The sequence below is a fragment of the Equus quagga genome, chromosome 7 (genome assembly GCF_021613505.1).
Source record: "Equus quagga isolate Etosha38 chromosome 7, UCLA_HA_Equagga_1.0, whole genome shotgun sequence".
NCBI classification, from domain to species: domain Eukaryota; kingdom Metazoa; phylum Chordata; class Mammalia; order Perissodactyla; family Equidae; genus Equus; species Equus quagga.
The window spans coordinates 72,524-88,785 of record NC_060273.1 but is presented as its reverse complement, the minus strand read 5'-3'; the positions used below and the strand labels follow the sequence as shown (position 1 = coordinate 88,785).

Genomic DNA, 16,262 nt, shown 5'->3' with positions numbered 1-16,262 from the left:
TGGGCCTGTCCTGGTCGGTACAGAGCCACAAGGAGTGTGAGCAGTGTTCTGGGCCTGTCCTGGTTGGTGCAGAGCCAGTAGGAGTGCAAGCAGCGTGCTGGGCCTGATCCTGGTCTGTGCAGAGCCAGCAGGAGTGTGAGCAGCGTGCTGGGCCTGTCCTGGTCGGTACAGAGCCAGAAGGAGTGTGAGCAGCGTCCTGGGCCTGTCCTGGTTGGTACAGAGCCAGAAGGAATGTGAGCAGCGTGCTGGGCCTGTCCTGGTCAGTACAGAGCCAGAAGGAGTGTGAGCAGCGTGCTGGGCCTGTCCTGGTCGGTACAGAGCCATTAGGAACTGTCGATGGTATCCTGGGCTCAGCCCTGTTTTGGATAGGGCTGGTAGGAGCTGCCAGCCACATCCTGGCCCAGTCCTTGGTCAATATAGGGCAATATATTAGGACCTGTGAGCTGGGTTCTGGGCTGCTCCCTGATTGGCACAGGGCCAACAGAAGCTGTGAGTAGTGTCTTGGGCATGTCCCTGGTCTGTGTAGGGACAGGAGCAGCTGTGAGCCGTGTCCAGGGTGTTAGTGGGTGGGTTACTGACCCCGCAGTTCAGTCTGTTGGGGTCTGAAGCTCTTGGAGGAGGCTGAGGAATTTTGGGGTCTCTGCCCTCCAAGCATTGCTCAGCCACTGCCTGCTCCATGTGCCCCTCTGTGGTCAGGGCACCCTTCCAATCTTGGATTTCCTTGTTTGCAGACCCCTCGTGGTCTTTCTTTGGGGAGGGGCAGCCAGATCTGCCCTGAAAGTGACATTTTGTAAATGGAGAAATAGAGTTCCAAGGAGGCCGTGGTCACATGGCCAGGCAGTGGTGGCCCCAATCACACCCTGGCCTCTGCTGAGTCCTGGGCCCTGCCCCTGTGCCAGGGTGATGGGTCTGGGGTTGGGTCTCAGATGCACAGGGTGGCGGTACGCCACCTTGGTGCTGTTCCTGGGCACGTGGCGCCCCCTGGAGGTCACAGCAGCTCTGTGCCCAGGCGGTTTCACGGAGCAGCTCTCACCCAGGAAGCCCAGTGGCCTCTCCTGTTGAGATGGACTGTCAGGCACCCTGTCCTGGGCGTGGCGGGCCCTCTGTCCTGAGGGATGGCACAGTGGTTGAGAGTGGAGGCCTGGGCCAGACAGGCTTGAGGTTTGCCCCCTGTACAGACTGGGTGAGCCCCTCCACCAGCCCCTGCCCTCGTGCTCACTCTGGCCTCCACCCTGGCTGTTCTCTGTGCCAGGTTGCCCCCAGCCTGGCTTGCTCCGTCACCTCTTTTAAGCCTTTGCTCAGATGTCACCTTGCAGGGAGACATCACTGCCCCTGGCAACTGTCACGTGCTGTTTTTTCCCTGTCACACTTGACGTCTTCTAACTGACTTATAGGTTTGCGTGCGTCTGGACTGTGGGCTCCAGGAGGGCAGGGATTTGGGGGTTTCATCCATTTTGGTTTCCTTGTTGCCCCGCCGGTGTGTCCCAGTCACCCAGGAGTGTAGGTGCTCAGATATTGTCACATGAGTTTGTGTCATCTGAGGACCTAGTTTGTGCCTGGCGGTGTCTGTCAGGATGAACGAGGCAGGAACTCAGTGAGTCAGTGCTGAGCTCACAGTAGGATGTCAGCAATGGGAGCCGTGACCACGCTGTGGGGTTATCGCTGCTTCTCCCTCCTCCTGGCTCTGTGCCCAGTGAACCCCCAGAGATCTGTCAGCATCGTTACTGAATAACTCGCCACCCCCTAGGCCCGCCGTGCTCCACCTGGAACCATGAGCGAGGCCCGCAGGGACAGCACGAGCAGCTTGCAGCGCAAGAAGCCGCCCTGGCTGAAGCTGGACATCCCAGCTGTGGTGCCCCCGGCAGTGGAGGAGCCCAGCTTCCTGCAGGTAGGCCCTGGCCAGCAGGGGCTGTGGGTGCATCCTGTGCAGCCCCCTCACCGTGACCCCGTTGCACAGCCCCTGCGACGCCAGGCTTTCTTGCGGAGCGTGAGTATGCCAGCTGAGACGGCCCACGTCCCCTCGCCCCATCACGAGCCCCGGCGGCCGGTGCTGCAGCGCCAGACGTCCATCACGCAGACCATCCGCAGGTACCACACTGGCCTGGCTGCTCCACAGGCTGGGGGCTGGGGGCTGGTGGGACAGAGGCAGATGTGCAGGATCCCGTTTGGGTACTGGGGCTGGGAATGCAGCCAAGCCCCTCCCATCTCGGCTTTCTCCTCCATCTTGTTCCCCATGTCACCCTGTCGTTCTCCTGCTCTGAGGACCAACTGCTCTCCCCTACCACCCTTCTCTGCCTCCCCCCAGCGCTCGCTCTCTCCTTCTCTGTCTCCCCCTACGCAATGCTCTGGCCCCTGAACAGCCGACAGGTGCGCTTTGGGTGTGTCCACACTCTGCCCCTCTTGGGCCCCCCTGCTGCCCCCAGGGCCCTCCCGCAGCGCCGGTCTCTCTCTCGGTCCCTGCTCAGGTACCGTGGGCAGGGCATGAGTGTGTTGGCATCAGCTGGTGTGCATGGCTTGTGACCTCTAGGGAGCTGCCAGAGCTTGTGGCGTTCTCTGGGGCTCCTAATGGCCAGTGCTGACAGTGCTTCTGCATGTCTGAGGGCTGTGGGCACCCTGCCTGGGCGTGCAGCGCCTGCTGCCTGAGTTCTCTGGGGTCTAGGGTTTCTCAGTGCCTGGGGCTAAGCTCTGGCTGGCTGAGCGAAGGGCTGAGCTCTGAGTCGTCTCTGGACTCGGTGTCTCCCCACAAAAGCCCCCTGTCAGGGATGGGGGAGGCCCGTGTAACATACTCACCTGGGCAAGGCCTGCCGCCTGCGGTTCTGTGGGAATCTGGAGTTGGCTGATTGTTCAGGGGTAGCCAGGACTGCAACCCACTCATCCTCTTAATTAGACTCAGGCTACAGGAACCCCTGACCCTGCAGTGACCGGAGCCTGGGGTGGGGCATGCTGCCTGGGAAGAGGGCCCCTCAGGCCCCTGCTGGGGAGGGGGGAGATCTGACTTCCCCCTGCTGAGTCCCTCCCCTGTGGCAGGGGCACAGCTGACTGGTTCGGAGTGAGCAAGGACAGTGATAGCACCCAGAAGTGGCAGCGCAAGAGCATCCGTCACTGCAGCCAGCGCTATGGGAAGCTGAAGCCCCAGGTCATCCGGGAGCTGGACCTGCCTAGCCAGGACAACGTGTCGCTGACCAGCACCGAGACGCCCCCTCCACTGTACGTGGGGCCATGCCAGCTGGGCATGCAGAAGGTATGCCCGCTTGCCACTGTCTCCACAGGCCTCTCCCCCTGCTCCCCTGGGCTGGGCCTGGGGACATAGCCAGCCTGAGCAGCGGAGGTTTCTCGGAGCTCGTGGTCTGGGAGGGTGGTCAGATGGTCCCATAAAGGTATCTAAGATACTCTCTGGGAAGGGGGTCCTGGGTGAGGGGACAGGGTCCAGGTACTATGGTGCCAGCCTCTAGGTGGGGGAACATCCAGGATGAGCGGCCCTGTAAAGGCACTGCAGGCTGGGAGAGAGCCCCTCTGGGTGCAGTGGGGTGCGGGCGTTACCCACACAGCTGTCCAGGGACCCCTGGGGAGTGAGAAGCAGCAGCTGTGTTTTCCACAGTGGGGTCCAGGGTGGGGAAGGAGCTCCGTGGCGATGACACAGCCTGCATCTCCTCCCATCCGCCAGATCATAGACCCCCTGGCCCGGGGCCGGGCGTTCCGGGTGGCGGATGACACCGCCGACGGCCTGAGTACCCCGCACACGCCCGTCACGCCGGGTGCTGCCTCCCTCTGCTCCTTCTCCAGCTCCCGCTCTGGTTTCAGCCGGCTCCCGCGGCGACGCAAGCGCGAGTCGGTGGCCAAGATGAGCTTCCGGGCGGCCGCGGCGCTGGTGAAGGTGAGTGCAGGGCTGGGGGCTGGGGGAGCTGAGCTGGCCACCACGCTGCATGCTCACCTCCTCCCTGACAGGGCCGCTCCGTTAGAGACGGTACATTGCGCCGGGCGCAGCGCCGAAGCTTCACCCCCGCCAGCTTCCTGGAGGAGGACACGGCGGACTTCCCCGAGGAGCTGGACACGTCCTTCTTCGCCCGGGTAAGAGCTGGGCAGCCTCGCCTGCGACCCCTTGGCCTGCGTCCCACGCTGACCACGTGTGTTTGCTCAGGAAGGTGTCCTCCACGAGGAGCTGTCCACCTACCCAGATGAGGTGTTCGAGTCCCCATCGGAGGCGGCGCTCAAGGACTGGGAGAAGGCCCCAGAGCAGGGGGACCTCACGGGCGGGGCCCTGGACCGCAGTGAGCTGGAGCGCAGTCACCTGATGCTGTGAGTGTGCAGGGGGTGGAGGGGAGCATGGCAGTGGGGAAGCTGGGGTTGGGGAGGGGTTGTGTGGGAGCCTGTGGCTGTGAGGACCAGCCCTGCCCTAGGGCACCATGCCCTGGAGGACTGAGGGAATGGTCCCCTCCTCCACTGGGAGCTCAGCTTGGCTATGATGGCTGGGGGACCCGGGGCTGGGCACCAATCGAGTCTCTGCCACCCACCTGTGGAACAGGATCACAATCCCAGAGCCCACAGGCTGGACAGAATCCAGCCGGAAGCAGGAACTGATGTGGTCAATACTTGCAGGCAAGCCAGGGAACCCCGTAGGTCGGGTCCCCTCCCTGCCATACCCAGAGGGGCTCAAGATGGCTCTTTTACTGGTAAGGAGCAGGCTGAGGCGGAGAGACGTGCACAGTGTCTTCACCGCTAAAGGAGAGCAAGACAGAGCCTGAAGGTCGCCCTGGTCTCACCCGCCCAGGTGGGGGGTCTGGGGCGGGAGGTGACTGCGCCCCTTCCCCCAGGCCCCTGGAACGCGGCTGGCGGAAGCAGAAGGAGGGTGGCCCGACCGCCCCGCAGCCCAAGGTGCGGCTGCGGCAGGAGGTGGTGAGCGCGGCGGGACAGCGGCGGGGCCAGCGCATCGCGATGCCGGTGCGCAAGTTCTTTGCCAGGGAGAAGCGGCCGTATGGGCTGGGCATGGTGGGGCGGCTAACCAACCGCACCTACCGCAAGCGCATCGACAGCTATGTCAAACGCCAGATCGAGGACATGGACGACCACAGGTAGGCTGTCGGGGGATGCGGCTTGGGGATGCGGCTTGGGGCGGGCCAGGCTGGGGGATGGGGGCGGGGCTCCTGGTTGGGGATGCCCTCTCCGTTGACGCTCCGACCCGTAGGCCCTTCTTCACCTACTGGCTCACCTTCGTGCACTCGCTCGTCACCATTCTGGCCGTGTGCATCTATGGCATCGCACCCGTGGGCTTCTCGCAGCATGAGACGGTGGACTCGGTGAGCCCCGGCGCCCTTCCTGGGCCCAGACCCGTGGAGTCTGGCCTTTCTGGACTCCCTCCCGCCGCGCTCTGGAAGAGGGGACCCGAGTGGGCTCCGTTCACTCGCTCTCGCCAATCTCCCAGGTGCTGCGGAACCGCGGGGTGTATGAGAATGTCAAGTATGTGCAGCAGGAGAACTTCTGGATCGGGCCCAGCTCGGTGAGGGCGGGGCCTGGCGGGGCGGGGCCTAGGTGCTGGCGGGAGGGGACGCTGGGCTGGCGGGCGGGGGCCGCAGCTGCACATCCCGCTCACCCTGCCCGCAGGAGGCTCTCATTCACCTGGGTGCCAAGTTCTCGCCCTGCATGCGCCAGGACCCGCAGGTGCATAGTTTCATCCGGGCTGCGCGTGAGCGCGAGAAGCACTCGGCCTGCTGCGTGCGCAACGACCGGTCCGGCTGTGTGCAGACCTCGGAGGAGGAGTGCTCGGTGCGTGCCCCCGCCCGCGACTCGCGCCCTCGTCTGCACCGCGTGTGCTTGCGGTCACGTTGGGGCTTCACGTGGAGGGGTTGAGTTATCTTTTACCCTGGTTCTCGGCGCCTTAAACCATCTGTCTGTGCCAGGCCCCTCGGGTCGCATTCATTCTTTCTTAGCCCCCAACTCCGTCTACTCTCCGCCCACATACACCGTGGTCGTGTGTCTTTGATTTGGGCGTGTTCTTTCTGCACGTGTCTGACTTGTTTTTGTGCATGTGTCTTACATAAGTGGTATTGCCTCATTTTTTCCACTAAACAATTAAAAAAAGAGACTCATCCAAGTTTATATTACATGTGGAGGTGCCATATTTTATGCCAGTTCCGATGTTGGCTACAGGTTGTTTTTAGTTTTAAGCCAATAGGAATTATGCTCTTGAGCCTATAGCAGAATCTCCCAACATGCACACACATTTCTGGAGTGCAAAGCCAGAGGTTGGGTTGGAGGGCCAGAGGGAGGTCTCAGTGGTTTTGGTTTTGATCCCTGCCTCCTGGAGACTGTACTGGGTGAGGGGTGGGCTCTGACCTGAGGCTGACTCCGTGTCCTCCCGCAGTCCACACTGGCAGTGTGGGTGAAGTGGCCCCTCCATCCCAATGCCCCAGACCTTGCTGGCCACAAGAGACAGTTTGGCTCTGTCTGCCACCAGGACCCCAGGTCAGTCCTGCTGGCCCCTCCCTTGCCTCCCTTTGTCCACATCTCCCTGGGGAGAGGGGAGAAGAGGGTGTAGTTGCTCCCTTTGTTGTCGACTTGGGCGGAGGGTGCCAATGCCCAGGACACAAAGCAGGGTCTGACCACATACTGGGTCATGCAGGGTGTGTGATGAGCCCTCCTCCGAGGACCCCCATGAGTGGCCAGATGACATCACCAAGTGGCCAGTGAGTCGCGGTGGGGTGGCTGTTGGGGGGGTCACCCTTGTCATATGGGGGGACTCCACACCTCACCTGTTAGTGATGCCAGAGAGGTCCCCATTGTGGGACCACCCTGTGTTTCCAGATGCTATGCCCCTGGGCTTTGCCCCCCGTCTGCCCAGCCACCATCACTTGCCTCTGAGCAGGTAGTCAGAGCAGGAGACCAGGTGGAGACTGGGAGGTCGAATGACAGAGGGCCCGATTGAGGCTCAGGGTGTGGCAGCCTGAAGTCATTTCCTACCCTAGGAGCCTGTTCCTCTTTCCCTCAACCCCCAGGCATGGTGTGGGGCTCAGGCTTGGGGGGGCCCTGACCCCACTCATCCTATTTGTGACCCAGATCTGCACCAAAAACAGTGCTGGGAACCACACCAACCACCCACACATGGACTGTGTCATCACAGGCCGGCCCTGCTGCATTGGCACCAAGGGCAGGTAGGGGCGCCTCTGCGTGCGTGTGCGGCTGGTCCTGGGCACACAGCACTGCCCTGGGGCTGTGCCCTGCTCCCTTACCAAGTCCCAAAATGACCCAAGATACCATGGGGTGTGGGGTGAGGGCCAAGAGAGGTGGGTGAGGAGGGCTGCAACCTGGGCCTGGGTATAGTCAGGGCTTTCTGCCCGTGGACCCAGCAGTCCTCGCTGGCAATCCCTCCCAACCCTGGCCTGACCTTCCAGATGCGAGATCACCTCCCGGGAGTACTGTGACTTCATGAGGGGCTACTTCCACGAGGAGGCCACACTCTGCTCTCAGGTAGGCCTCCAGGCTGTGTCCCTCCTGCTCTCCCCTCAGCCACGGCGGGTGCTGACCAGCCACTCTGCACAGGTGCACTGCATGGATGACGTGTGTGGGCTCCTGCCCTTCCTCAACCCCGAGGTGCCCGACCAGTTCTACCGCCTGTGGCTGTCCCTCTTCTTGCACGCTGGGCAAGTGATACCACAAGGGCTGAGCAGGGATGAGTGGAGTGGGTGGTCTCAGGGACCCCAGGAGTGGCTGGCTGGGGGTGGTGGAAGGGCGGCCTTCCCTGCTGAGTGGCCCCCATGCGCCCACAGGATCCTGCACTGCCTGGTGTCCGTCTGCTTCCAGATGACTGTCCTGCGGGACCTGGAGAAGCTGGCAGGCTGGCACCGCATAGCCATCATCTACCTGCTGAGTGGCGTCACCGGTAACCTGGCCAGTGCCATTTTCCTGCCGTACCGGGCAGAGGTAAGGCTGCCCCCAGGGTGGGGACCCCCATGTGCACCTGCTGCCCAGCATGAACTGGATCCACAGCCAGCACTGTTTGGGTCCCTCCAGTGCCCAGCCCTGGAGCATCTCCATTTGGCTTCTTAACCCTGATGTGTCTGGGCCATGGGAAGTGAGACGGGGACATGAGGCTCTGGATCCCTGGGGGCCTGCACAGCGCTGCCACCTCACAGCCACCCACACTGCCTCCCCCAGGTGGGCCCGGCCGGCTCGCAGTTTGGCATCCTCGCCTGCCTCTTCGTGGAGCTCTTCCAGAGCTGGCAGATCCTGGCGCGGCCCTGGCGCGCCTTCTTCAAGCTCTTGGCCGTGGTGCTCTTCCTCTTCACCTTTGGGCTGCTGCCCTGGATCGACAACTTCGCCCATATCTCAGGCTTCATCAGCGGCCTCTTTCTCTCCTTTGCCTTCCTGCCCTACATCAGCTTCGGCAAGTTCGACCTGTACCGCAAGCGCTGCCAGATCATCGTCTTTCAGGCGGTCTTCCTGGGCCTCCTGGCTGGCCTGGTGGTCCTCTTCTACTTCTACCCCGTGCGCTGCGAGTGGTGCGAGTTCCTTACCTGCATCCCTTTCACCGACAAGTTCTGTGAGAAGTACGAGCTGGACGCTCAGCTCCACTGAGCTGGCCGGGGCACTGGGGGCTGCATGCTCCCGCAGGCTGGAGCCAGGCAGACTGTCCACCCCGAGCCTCACAGGCCACGGGACTCCACTGACAAGCTGTGTGGGGTCCCGTTTCCTGAACACAGACCTCTTGTGCCTTGTTCACTGCTGTTGAACCGCTCGTCCTTCTGGGCATTTATTACACTACTTCCCGTGATTACCTGCTAACCAGTCTCTTGACGACCACCCCATGTGGCCAATAAATGGACCGGGAGCGTTTTAGCTGCCACTAACTGGACCAGGGCTGCCTCCTCCTTTCTGGTTTCTGGCTGGGGGCTGTGGGGGAGGTCCTTCAGGCCCCTGGCCTGCTGCTCACAATTGCCCAGAACACAGCACTGTCAGGCACACCTCCCTATGGAGTCCCTCAGTCAGGTGGACCCACCTTGCATCCTGTCCTTAGAGTGACTGGCAGGTGACAGTGGGACAGGGCCTGTGGATACGCTGTCACATTTCCCCCCACACTCGGAGATGTGCCCCACCCCAGTCCTGCCTGCCCAGCCCGCAGCTCCCTTGCAGCCCCAGGCTGCCTCCCTTCCCTGGAGCCGGTGGAGCCCCCGCTGCAGGCGGACCCTGTGCACTGAGGCTGGAGGCTGTGCTCTCGGACGCAGACCCGTCTCCCACAAGTGGAGTCAGAAGGCCAGCTGCTCTGCTTTTATTTCCTCCTTGCTGTAGAGATTACAGTAGCAGGGTCATATGGTTTGGGGCACAGTGTGGCCACAGGGCTCGGGTGTGGCCCCTTAGATCTTAGGACTCACCAGCACCGTTCTCTGCCTTTGCCTCCCCTCTGTGGTGGGGCAGCGCCAGTTCCTTCTGCCCCGGGCACTGTGGCTTTTTGAATTGTCAAACTAAGAGGCAAAGAGATTTATTCTGTACCTGGGGCTAGGCCCACAGCCCTGTGGGATCCACCACATGGTTACAGGGTTACGGTGTTTGGGCGCAGCGAGGTCAAGCTGAGGCCACGAGCACCAGCTCACCCGTCCTAGTCCCGAGGGACCAGCGTTCATCCACTTGGAAGCAGCTGGGGTGAGGCCACTTCAACACTCTTCTCTGAGAGGGGGAGAGTGGCCAAGTCCTCCTGCTGAAGAAGAACTCGGCCACCAGCACAGAGGTGTCCTTGTCTGGAGGTTCATTTTTGCCTCAGCTTTTTGATGAAGGACACTTCATCCCGATTCCGGATACCGTAACTGAAAGAGGACAGATGTAAGGCGTCTGATCTACAGAAGCGTACGTTTGTGACTCCTCACCTGAGGCTTGTGAGGGACCAGGAGAGAACAGGTGGGAGGAGTGTGGCGCCCAGAAGGCAAGGGGGCAGCAGTGGCCGTCCTTTCACTGACCCACACTGTGCCGGCGGGCAGCCCCTCACCTCCATGCACACCCTCCTCTCCCTTCTGCTGCTGCTGAGGAGGAGCAGAAGGCGCTCCCCTCTCCTCTGCCTCCCACTCTCCTAGCACGGAGGCCCCAGGAAGCTCCTCACAGGAGGGCGTCAGTCCAGCCAGGGACTCTCCTGGTCTCCCACATTTCCCAGGAACTGCCTCAAGATCCCCCCTTCCTGGGGGGCCCAGCCGTCTGGCAGAGCATGTGGACTAGACGCAGCGGTCCAGACGCCTCCCTGCAGCTCGGGGCGTGGCCTGAACTCACTCTCGGAGCTTCTTCCTGTCCTCTGTGAGCTTCTCTCCTGCAGAGGTCAGATGGTACGTCCTCCACACGTAGGACCTACAAGACGGGGGCTCAGGTAAACCATGAGCCGGGTGAGCTGGGGACCACTGGGAGGCAGAAACTGTGTGGGACGGGCTCCAGGCGTTCAGCTCTGTGGGGCCCCGGGCAGCTGGCCTCCTCTCTGGGCTCCTCCTGAACAACGTGTGCACTAGGCCTGGGGCAGCGACAAGGAGGCACTGCTCTCGAAGCGCTGTGTGGGGTGGCTGGGGGCCAAACACACCTTGCTGATGAAACAGGTGAGGGCTGACAGCACCCAAATGAGGAGGGGATGGCGTTGCACCACATCCGTAACTAGGGAGACCACTTCCGGACACACTGCAAGTGCCTTAGGGTGTCCCTAAGTGAAGACACCCAGCTGCCTAGGTGGGGTGATACAGATGACAGAGCATGAAGCAGGACCCGAAGCACAGAAGCAGCAGCCTCGGGCAGGGAGCCCATCGCTCCAGGTGGCATTCGTAGCAGAGCCCAGGTGATTAACAAGCACACATCCAGCAGGCGCTCCCGTGGAGTCCCACACCAACCCCAGGAAGGGCTGCAAGGAGCCACCGCTCCACTCACCAGCTGATGTGCTGAATGCCTCCTTCACGCTCCTGCCTGAGCTGCACGTATCTCTGGATGGCCTTCTTCAGATCCAGGACCGTGGCGTTCTGTACTACAACCACAGCTGCCACGGGGACACAAACCATGACGAAGACCATAGTGGGAACTGACAGCTACCGCCTCAGATGGCAGGAGGGGAACTCAGGAGCTCTATTGAGCCTTGTTTCTGACCGAGGCTCAAATCCACGCAGGGTGGGCTTGTGGGTGCCCCAACACCCCTGGGCATGGCCCTTGAGCTTCCCACTTCCCCGTTTTTTGCCCCGGGGAAAGCTCAGACCCACCGCCTGAAGGAAGGAGGGGAGCACTTACGCATCACTTCTCCGTCCATCTTGCACACTCGGACTGTCATTGCTTGGCCGTATTCTAGTGCTATCTGGGAATTGACCTCTTCCAAAGTAACCTAGAAAAGACAAAGGGTGGAGGTGGGTGGCCTGGCTCTCTTCACCACTCCAAACAACAGAAAAAAACAAGCTCGTGGTGTCCAAAAAGTGGGGCCATATTTTACAAAGGACAAGACAGGGACAGGGTGCTTGCCTATATGTTAGGGTCTCCCAGTTTCTCAGCACTTGTCTCATGTCCCATCCACACTTTCTGTTTAACGTCCAAACTGGACAGAGGCTCGGGAGAACGGGCATAGAAACAGGCAGGGGAATGAATCTACGTCAGGATCAGCCCCAGGTCCTCTAGCCCAGCGGCTGGACAGGAGAAAGAACACTGGGCTGGTCAGCCCAGTATGAGAGTCCTGGATCACTATGATCCAGGCCAGGGCCTTGGGACAAAGTTGAGGCAGGTGGGCACAATTTACCAGGGCGCCAAAAAATGGTAATGATAAACGTTTCAAAGCAACTTTCAAGCAAACAAGTTAATTTTAAACCTCCATGATGGGCAAAATGACAAGGATTTAAAGACAGGACGGTGCCAAGCCATATTGAAGCTTGAGAAGAAAAGCCAGTAACACTGATCTCGTCTTTATTTACAATTTTGTTACTCTGTTTACCAGACTTTTTTACACCACCTTAAAGTTTTAAAAATATCATATTAAAATTTCCCGTATCCCGAACCCACGTGTGCCGGGTTTTCTGGAGCCCCTCTGAATTCTCGCTCGCCTCACCCTGGGCGCGGCCCGGTTAAGACCCCCGTTGACGCCCACAGGCGCCTTCTTGAGGCCTCCGGGCTGCAGCCCCCCAGCGGGACCCCCGGGGGCCTGTTCACGCTCGCCCTGGCAGGGAGCGACCCCGATCCCGACCCCAGCCCCCGGGCCGCGCGCACCTGGATCGGCAGGTCGCAGAGCAGCGGGTCCTGCACCACCATGGCGAGGCCCTCCTGGAACACGTCCACCGCCTCGGAGTGCGGCAGCGCCTCCTCTTCGTCCTCATCCTCCTCCAGCGCCGCCGCCGCCCCCGCCGCCGCCCCCGCCGTCTCCAGGACGCCCCTCCGGCCGATCCGCTCGCCCAGCCCGTCCGTGCGATCCAAGGACGCGCGCGCCGGGCTGCAACCACGGCCCCGCCCCCGAGGGGCCCAGGGGCGGGGCTTCCGGAGGACCAATGAGGAGCTCGAGGCAGCCTGCCGCGGTGCTCGCCGGGAGCGCGCATCCGTGTGTCCACTGGGGGCCGAGGGGCGGGGCGGCTGTCAGGACCAATCCGAGCTCGGGGCGGGCCCGCGTCGGCGGCGCGCGGCGCGGGGGCTGCCGGGAGCCGGGGCGGCCGCGGCCATGCTGCTCTTCTGCCCGGGCTGCGGGAACGGGCTCATCGTTGAGGAGGGGCAGCGCTGCCACCGCTTCGCCTGCAACACGTGCCCCTACGTGCACAACATCACCCGCAAGGTGCCGGAGCGCGCGCCCGCCGCCCTGTCGCGGCCGGGGGCCGGGAGTCGGATCCGGGCCTCCTGCGCCCCAAGACCCGCAGCCGCTCCCCGCGCGCCGGTGGCCGCCCAGGTTCTCCCCGGCCCGCCAGGCTCCGGCCGGAGCCCTCCCCAGCCTGCTCCTCCGACTTGGCGTCCTGATGCGCCCTCGCGCCGCCTCTCGGAGGCTCCCCTCGTGCACGGCACTGTCACCGGACCTTTGCGCGTGTTCTGCGCGGCTCACCCTTCCCCGTGTCTTTACTTCAGTGATTCCTTAAAATTGCAGCTTCTCTCGCTGTTTTATCCTTCTCCCCTGTTTTATTTTTTCCGTAGGACTCGTTGCCTTCTAACATACTTTGTACTGTGTGCTTTGGTTATTAATACCCGGACGTAAGCGGTCGACGGGCAGGGTTTTTGTCTGGTTCTCTCTTACATCCTAATCTGAGCAATCGAATGGGACCTAGAATGTCGTGGACGTTCGGGACGAGCGATACCCACTGTGGCGTACTTGGTGTTTTCACTCGATGGGACACTTTTCCTCTTTAGAAGTGGAGCACGTTGGTGCTGCCTCATTCCTAATGTTTGCTTGCTGCCCGCCCGTGTAGCCGTCTTGTGGAAGTTTAGAGTCTGAAGCTCTGGCAGGAGTGAACTCTTATGTAACCCTGAAATTTCAAGGATGTTTGGGAAAACTTGGGAAAGAAGCCAAGAGTGACCTCCTTGAAAGCTCTCTGCTTCCGAGGGGTGTGGCCGGGCTGCCCAGCCAAGTGGTGCTCTTTGGTTTCGGTTGCATGGTTTCTCTCATCTTGGGTTATCAGCTATCTTAGAGGTGTGGGATGGGAGGATGGTCACACCTAAGCCGGTATCTTCTTCCTGCTCTGGTGCTTCACTCAGTCATTGCAGAGATCTCTGACTGCTGGAGCTCTCTCTTCTCTTGGGGGCATCTGATCCTGGATCGTCTGAATTCCAATGGAGCATCCTGCTCTGTGGGAGCAGGAACTTTGCTTTCATTCCGCATCCCTCCAGTCTGTGTTGAAGGAAGGAAGTCTGGGGAGACACTTGAGGGCAGGGGTAGTTGGGTGGCTCGGGTTTGTACTGTTCACTCACTTGGAGAGTCTGAAGACTTGCTCTTGTTTGGTAGGTAACAAATCGGAAGTACCCGAAGCTGAAGGAAGTGGATGATGTGCTTGGTGGAGCAGCTGCCTGGGAGAACGTCGACTCTACTGCAGGTGGGGAAACCTTTTCTGTTACCGGCCTGTTTTTGAGTGTGAGGCTGCTGACTATGCCACTCCATGTCGGAGTCCGTGACATGAAGTCGCTTCTAAAAATAAAAAGTGTATTGTTTTGTTCTTTAATATTTTGTTAGTTACACAAACAGTATTGGCACAAGCCTTGGAGTCATACAGGCCTGAGTTAGAGTCTTGGGGTGACCTTGACGGGGGTCCTTTGACGTCTCTGGGGCTGATCCATACTCACAGATTGTAAGAGCATGAAGTGAGTTATACAGGGTTTGGCATATGACAGGTACTCACCAGGTGGTAGCTATGATGATAGCAACAGTGACAGAAGTAGTAAATATCAGTCTAAGGGAAAAATTTGTTTTTTTTCTTTTAGTGTAGATTTTTAAGAGTTAATGCCAGAGAACATTAAACTGCATCTCAGTGAAATAAATGTTTTTTTTTATTAAAGATGCTTATTTTTCCTTTTTCTCCCCAAAGCCCCCCAGTACATAGTTGTGTATTTTTAGTTGTGGGTCCTTCTAGTTGTGGCATGTGGGACGCTGCCTCAGTGTGGCCTGATGAGCGGTGCCATGTCCGCGCCCAGGATCTGAACCAGCAAAACCCTGGGCCGCCGAAGCAGAGCGCATGAACTTAACCACTTAGCCATGGGGCCGGTCCCCAAAATAAATGTTTATTTCAAGTCTTGATTCACTTCTGAGAGAGACAGATGTGACCAAGGAAGGAAAGAGGAGAGTCCCTGACACAACCTGTGCTGAGAGAAGGGATGGCTAACTCATGATTAATACTGTCTTTTTCCCCCACAGAAGAATACCCAAATCTGCTATGTTAAAAATGTAGCATTGGCAGAGTTTGCTGTTAAAAGGTGAATTATGTACCACATGTTCAAAATGGTGTTTGGGAGTGTTCGAAGTTGTTTCCACCAAGAGCAGGGTCAGGTTCTCAAAGTGACATCACTTTGAAGGGAAATGTGTGCCTTGGGGCACTCTGCAAAGGTGTGGATGTGTGAGAGATCGTGATAAGAACAGCTGAAGAATGACTGCCACAATGGATTTCTAACTACATGGGGAAGTGGACTGGTTATCCGTAGGGAGCTCCTCTGAGAAGCTGAGGGCTTGTTGGTGCCCAGGTGATGGAGACGCACTTATTAGGGGATCTGCAGGGCGGGGAGCCAGGGATGCACATGGATGTTTCCCACCAGTCTTCAGCCAGATTTGAGAAGAAAAGTGGGACCCAGGGAGAGTAGGAGGAGTGTTTTCAAGGTCACAAGTCCCTTCCCTTCCCTCAGTGTGAGAGCATAGTGGGAAGGATACGACTGTCTGTGGCCTTAAATTGTACCAGATGCCCTGGGCAAGGGGTAGCAGATGTGCGAGGGGGCGAGGCTTCTGCCACCTTTCACGTAACACCTGCTTCGAACGGATATGTTGGTCACAGGCATCTTTTTTTCACAGCGTGGGTCACTTGTTTGTTTTTCTCATTGCCAGAGCCGTGTCCCAAATGCGAACATCCTCGAGCCTATTTCATGCAGCTGCAGACCCGCTCTGCTGACGAGCCGATGACCACTTTCTACAAGTGCTGCAGTGCCCAGTGTGGGCACCGCTGGAGGGACTAGGCTGGGCTGGTCCCGCTGCAGCAGGGTCTGCTCACCCGTCCCCAGGATCCCATCCAGGAGTGTGAACTGTGTGTCCTGAGGGTCTTTGCTGGTGTGGCGGAAAGCTAACCCTTTCGGGGGGGCCGACCCAGGGTGTCAGGAAATGCAGCCCGTCTGCCAAGCAGGCGTGAACTCATTACTGTCCTGGGGCTTTCGTGTGTGGGGAGGATGTCCCTAACTGAGTGCACTTTGCTGAAGATCCTGTTCGTTCATCCTTTTTATTTGTCAACATTCACCATCCAAACAACACTCTTAAATAGCTACACTGTTTGCACAACTAAGAAAGGAAAACATTAATTTAGTTCACCAGATGTCGCTAAATATTTAACTGTTAAATGCAAACTTATTTAATCAAAGTTTATTCTGAATATTTGATTAAAATGAAAAGTCTAATATTGTCTTCTTGGTGTTTTAAGTACCTTCAGAAGTAGACATCAAACCCCAAATCACAATTCCAAAATGGACTACTCTGGGTGAACTGGTTACAAGATTGCTAAGAATGTGAATTTCAGTTACTGTATTATTTTTGTTCTTGTTTCCTAGGATTGCAATAAGTTTATTAGATACTATGGGTTTTTTTTTTTTCTGCTTTTATCTCCCCAAATCCCCCTGGT

At 59.2% G+C, this 16,262-nt stretch overlaps 3 protein-coding genes across 5 annotated transcripts in view; 2 read left to right on the top strand and 1 right to left on the bottom strand.

The window, feature by feature from the left end:
* Positions 1–8,845, top strand: part of RHBDF1 (rhomboid 5 homolog 1) — a 15,286-nt gene extending 6,441 nt beyond the window's left edge. Inside the window, exons 2-18 of one of the 3 annotated variants that reach the window (XM_046666663.1) lie at positions 1,748–1,888; positions 1,958–2,088; positions 3,028–3,241; positions 3,665–3,874; positions 3,946–4,068; positions 4,139–4,296; positions 4,812–5,069; positions 5,183–5,294; positions 5,420–5,494; positions 5,599–5,760; positions 6,359–6,459; positions 6,617–6,680; positions 7,051–7,145; positions 7,386–7,461; positions 7,534–7,634; positions 7,761–7,914; positions 8,149–8,845. In XM_046666663.1, coding sequence (XP_046522619.1) covers positions 1,772–1,888; positions 1,958–2,088; positions 3,028–3,241; positions 3,665–3,874; positions 3,946–4,068; positions 4,139–4,296; positions 4,812–5,069; positions 5,183–5,294; positions 5,420–5,494; positions 5,599–5,760; positions 6,359–6,459; positions 6,617–6,680; positions 7,051–7,145; positions 7,386–7,461; positions 7,534–7,634; positions 7,761–7,914; positions 8,149–8,568 — 2,571 coding nt within the window. In that variant the 5' untranslated portion in view covers positions 1,748–1,771 and the 3' untranslated portion in view covers positions 8,569–8,845. Of the gene's footprint in view, positions 1–1,747; positions 2,089–3,027; positions 3,242–3,664; positions 3,875–3,945; positions 4,069–4,138; positions 4,297–4,811; positions 5,070–5,182; positions 5,295–5,419; positions 5,495–5,598; positions 5,761–6,358; positions 6,460–6,616; positions 6,681–7,050; positions 7,146–7,385; positions 7,462–7,533; positions 7,635–7,760; positions 7,915–8,148 lie in introns of those variants that run through there. The other 2 variants (XM_046666662.1, XM_046666664.1) reach the window with 2 other exon arrangements.
* Positions 8,846–9,243: 398 nt separating this feature from the next.
* Positions 9,244–12,410, bottom strand: SNRNP25 (small nuclear ribonucleoprotein U11/U12 subunit 25). The gene is made up of 5 exons (XM_046666665.1): positions 12,193–12,410; positions 11,233–11,323; positions 10,882–10,987; positions 10,246–10,320; positions 9,244–9,791 (listed from the first exon to the last, which is right to left on the bottom strand). Exons 1-5 carry the CDS (start codon positions 12,232–12,234, stop codon positions 9,734–9,736), a joined length of 372 nt encoding a protein of 123 aa, XP_046522621.1. The 5' UTR covers positions 12,235–12,410; the 3' UTR covers positions 9,244–9,733.
* A 182-nt stretch (positions 12,411–12,592) lies between these two features.
* POLR3K (RNA polymerase III subunit K) lies at positions 12,593–16,041 on the top strand. Its single transcript, XM_046665338.1, has 3 exons — positions 12,593–12,745; positions 13,901–13,988; positions 15,482–16,041. The coding sequence occupies exons 1-3, from the start codon at positions 12,635–12,637 to the stop codon at positions 15,607–15,609; spliced, it is 327 nt and encodes a 108-aa protein (XP_046521294.1). The 5' UTR covers positions 12,593–12,634; the 3' UTR covers positions 15,610–16,041.
* The last annotated feature ends 221 nt before the right edge of the window (positions 16,042–16,262 follow it).

Bases quoted from the DNA above. Each gene is read 5' to 3' on its own strand.
- SNRNP25 (XM_046666665.1), bottom strand. From the start codon at position 12,234: ATGGTGGTGCAGGACCCGCTGCTCTGCGACCTGCCGATCCAG. The intron at 11,324-12,192 runs GTGCGCGCGGCC...TGTCTTTTCTAG, and splicing joins TCTGCGACCTGCCGATCCAG to GTTACTTTGGAAGAGGTCAA. The intron at 10,321-10,881 runs GTGAGTGGAGCG...CCCGTCTTGTAG, and splicing joins GGCATTCAGCACATCAGCTG to GTCCTACGTGTGGAGGACGT.
- POLR3K (XM_046665338.1), top strand. From the start codon at position 12,635: ATGCTGCTCTTCTGCCCGGGCTGCGGGAACGGGCTCATCGTTGAGGAG. The intron at 12,746-13,900 runs GTGCCGGAGCGC...CTTGTTTGGTAG, and splicing joins TGCACAACATCACCCGCAAG to GTAACAAATCGGAAGTACCC. The intron at 13,989-15,481 runs GTGGGGAAACCT...TCTCATTGCCAG, and splicing joins GAACGTCGACTCTACTGCAG to AGCCGTGTCCCAAATGCGAA.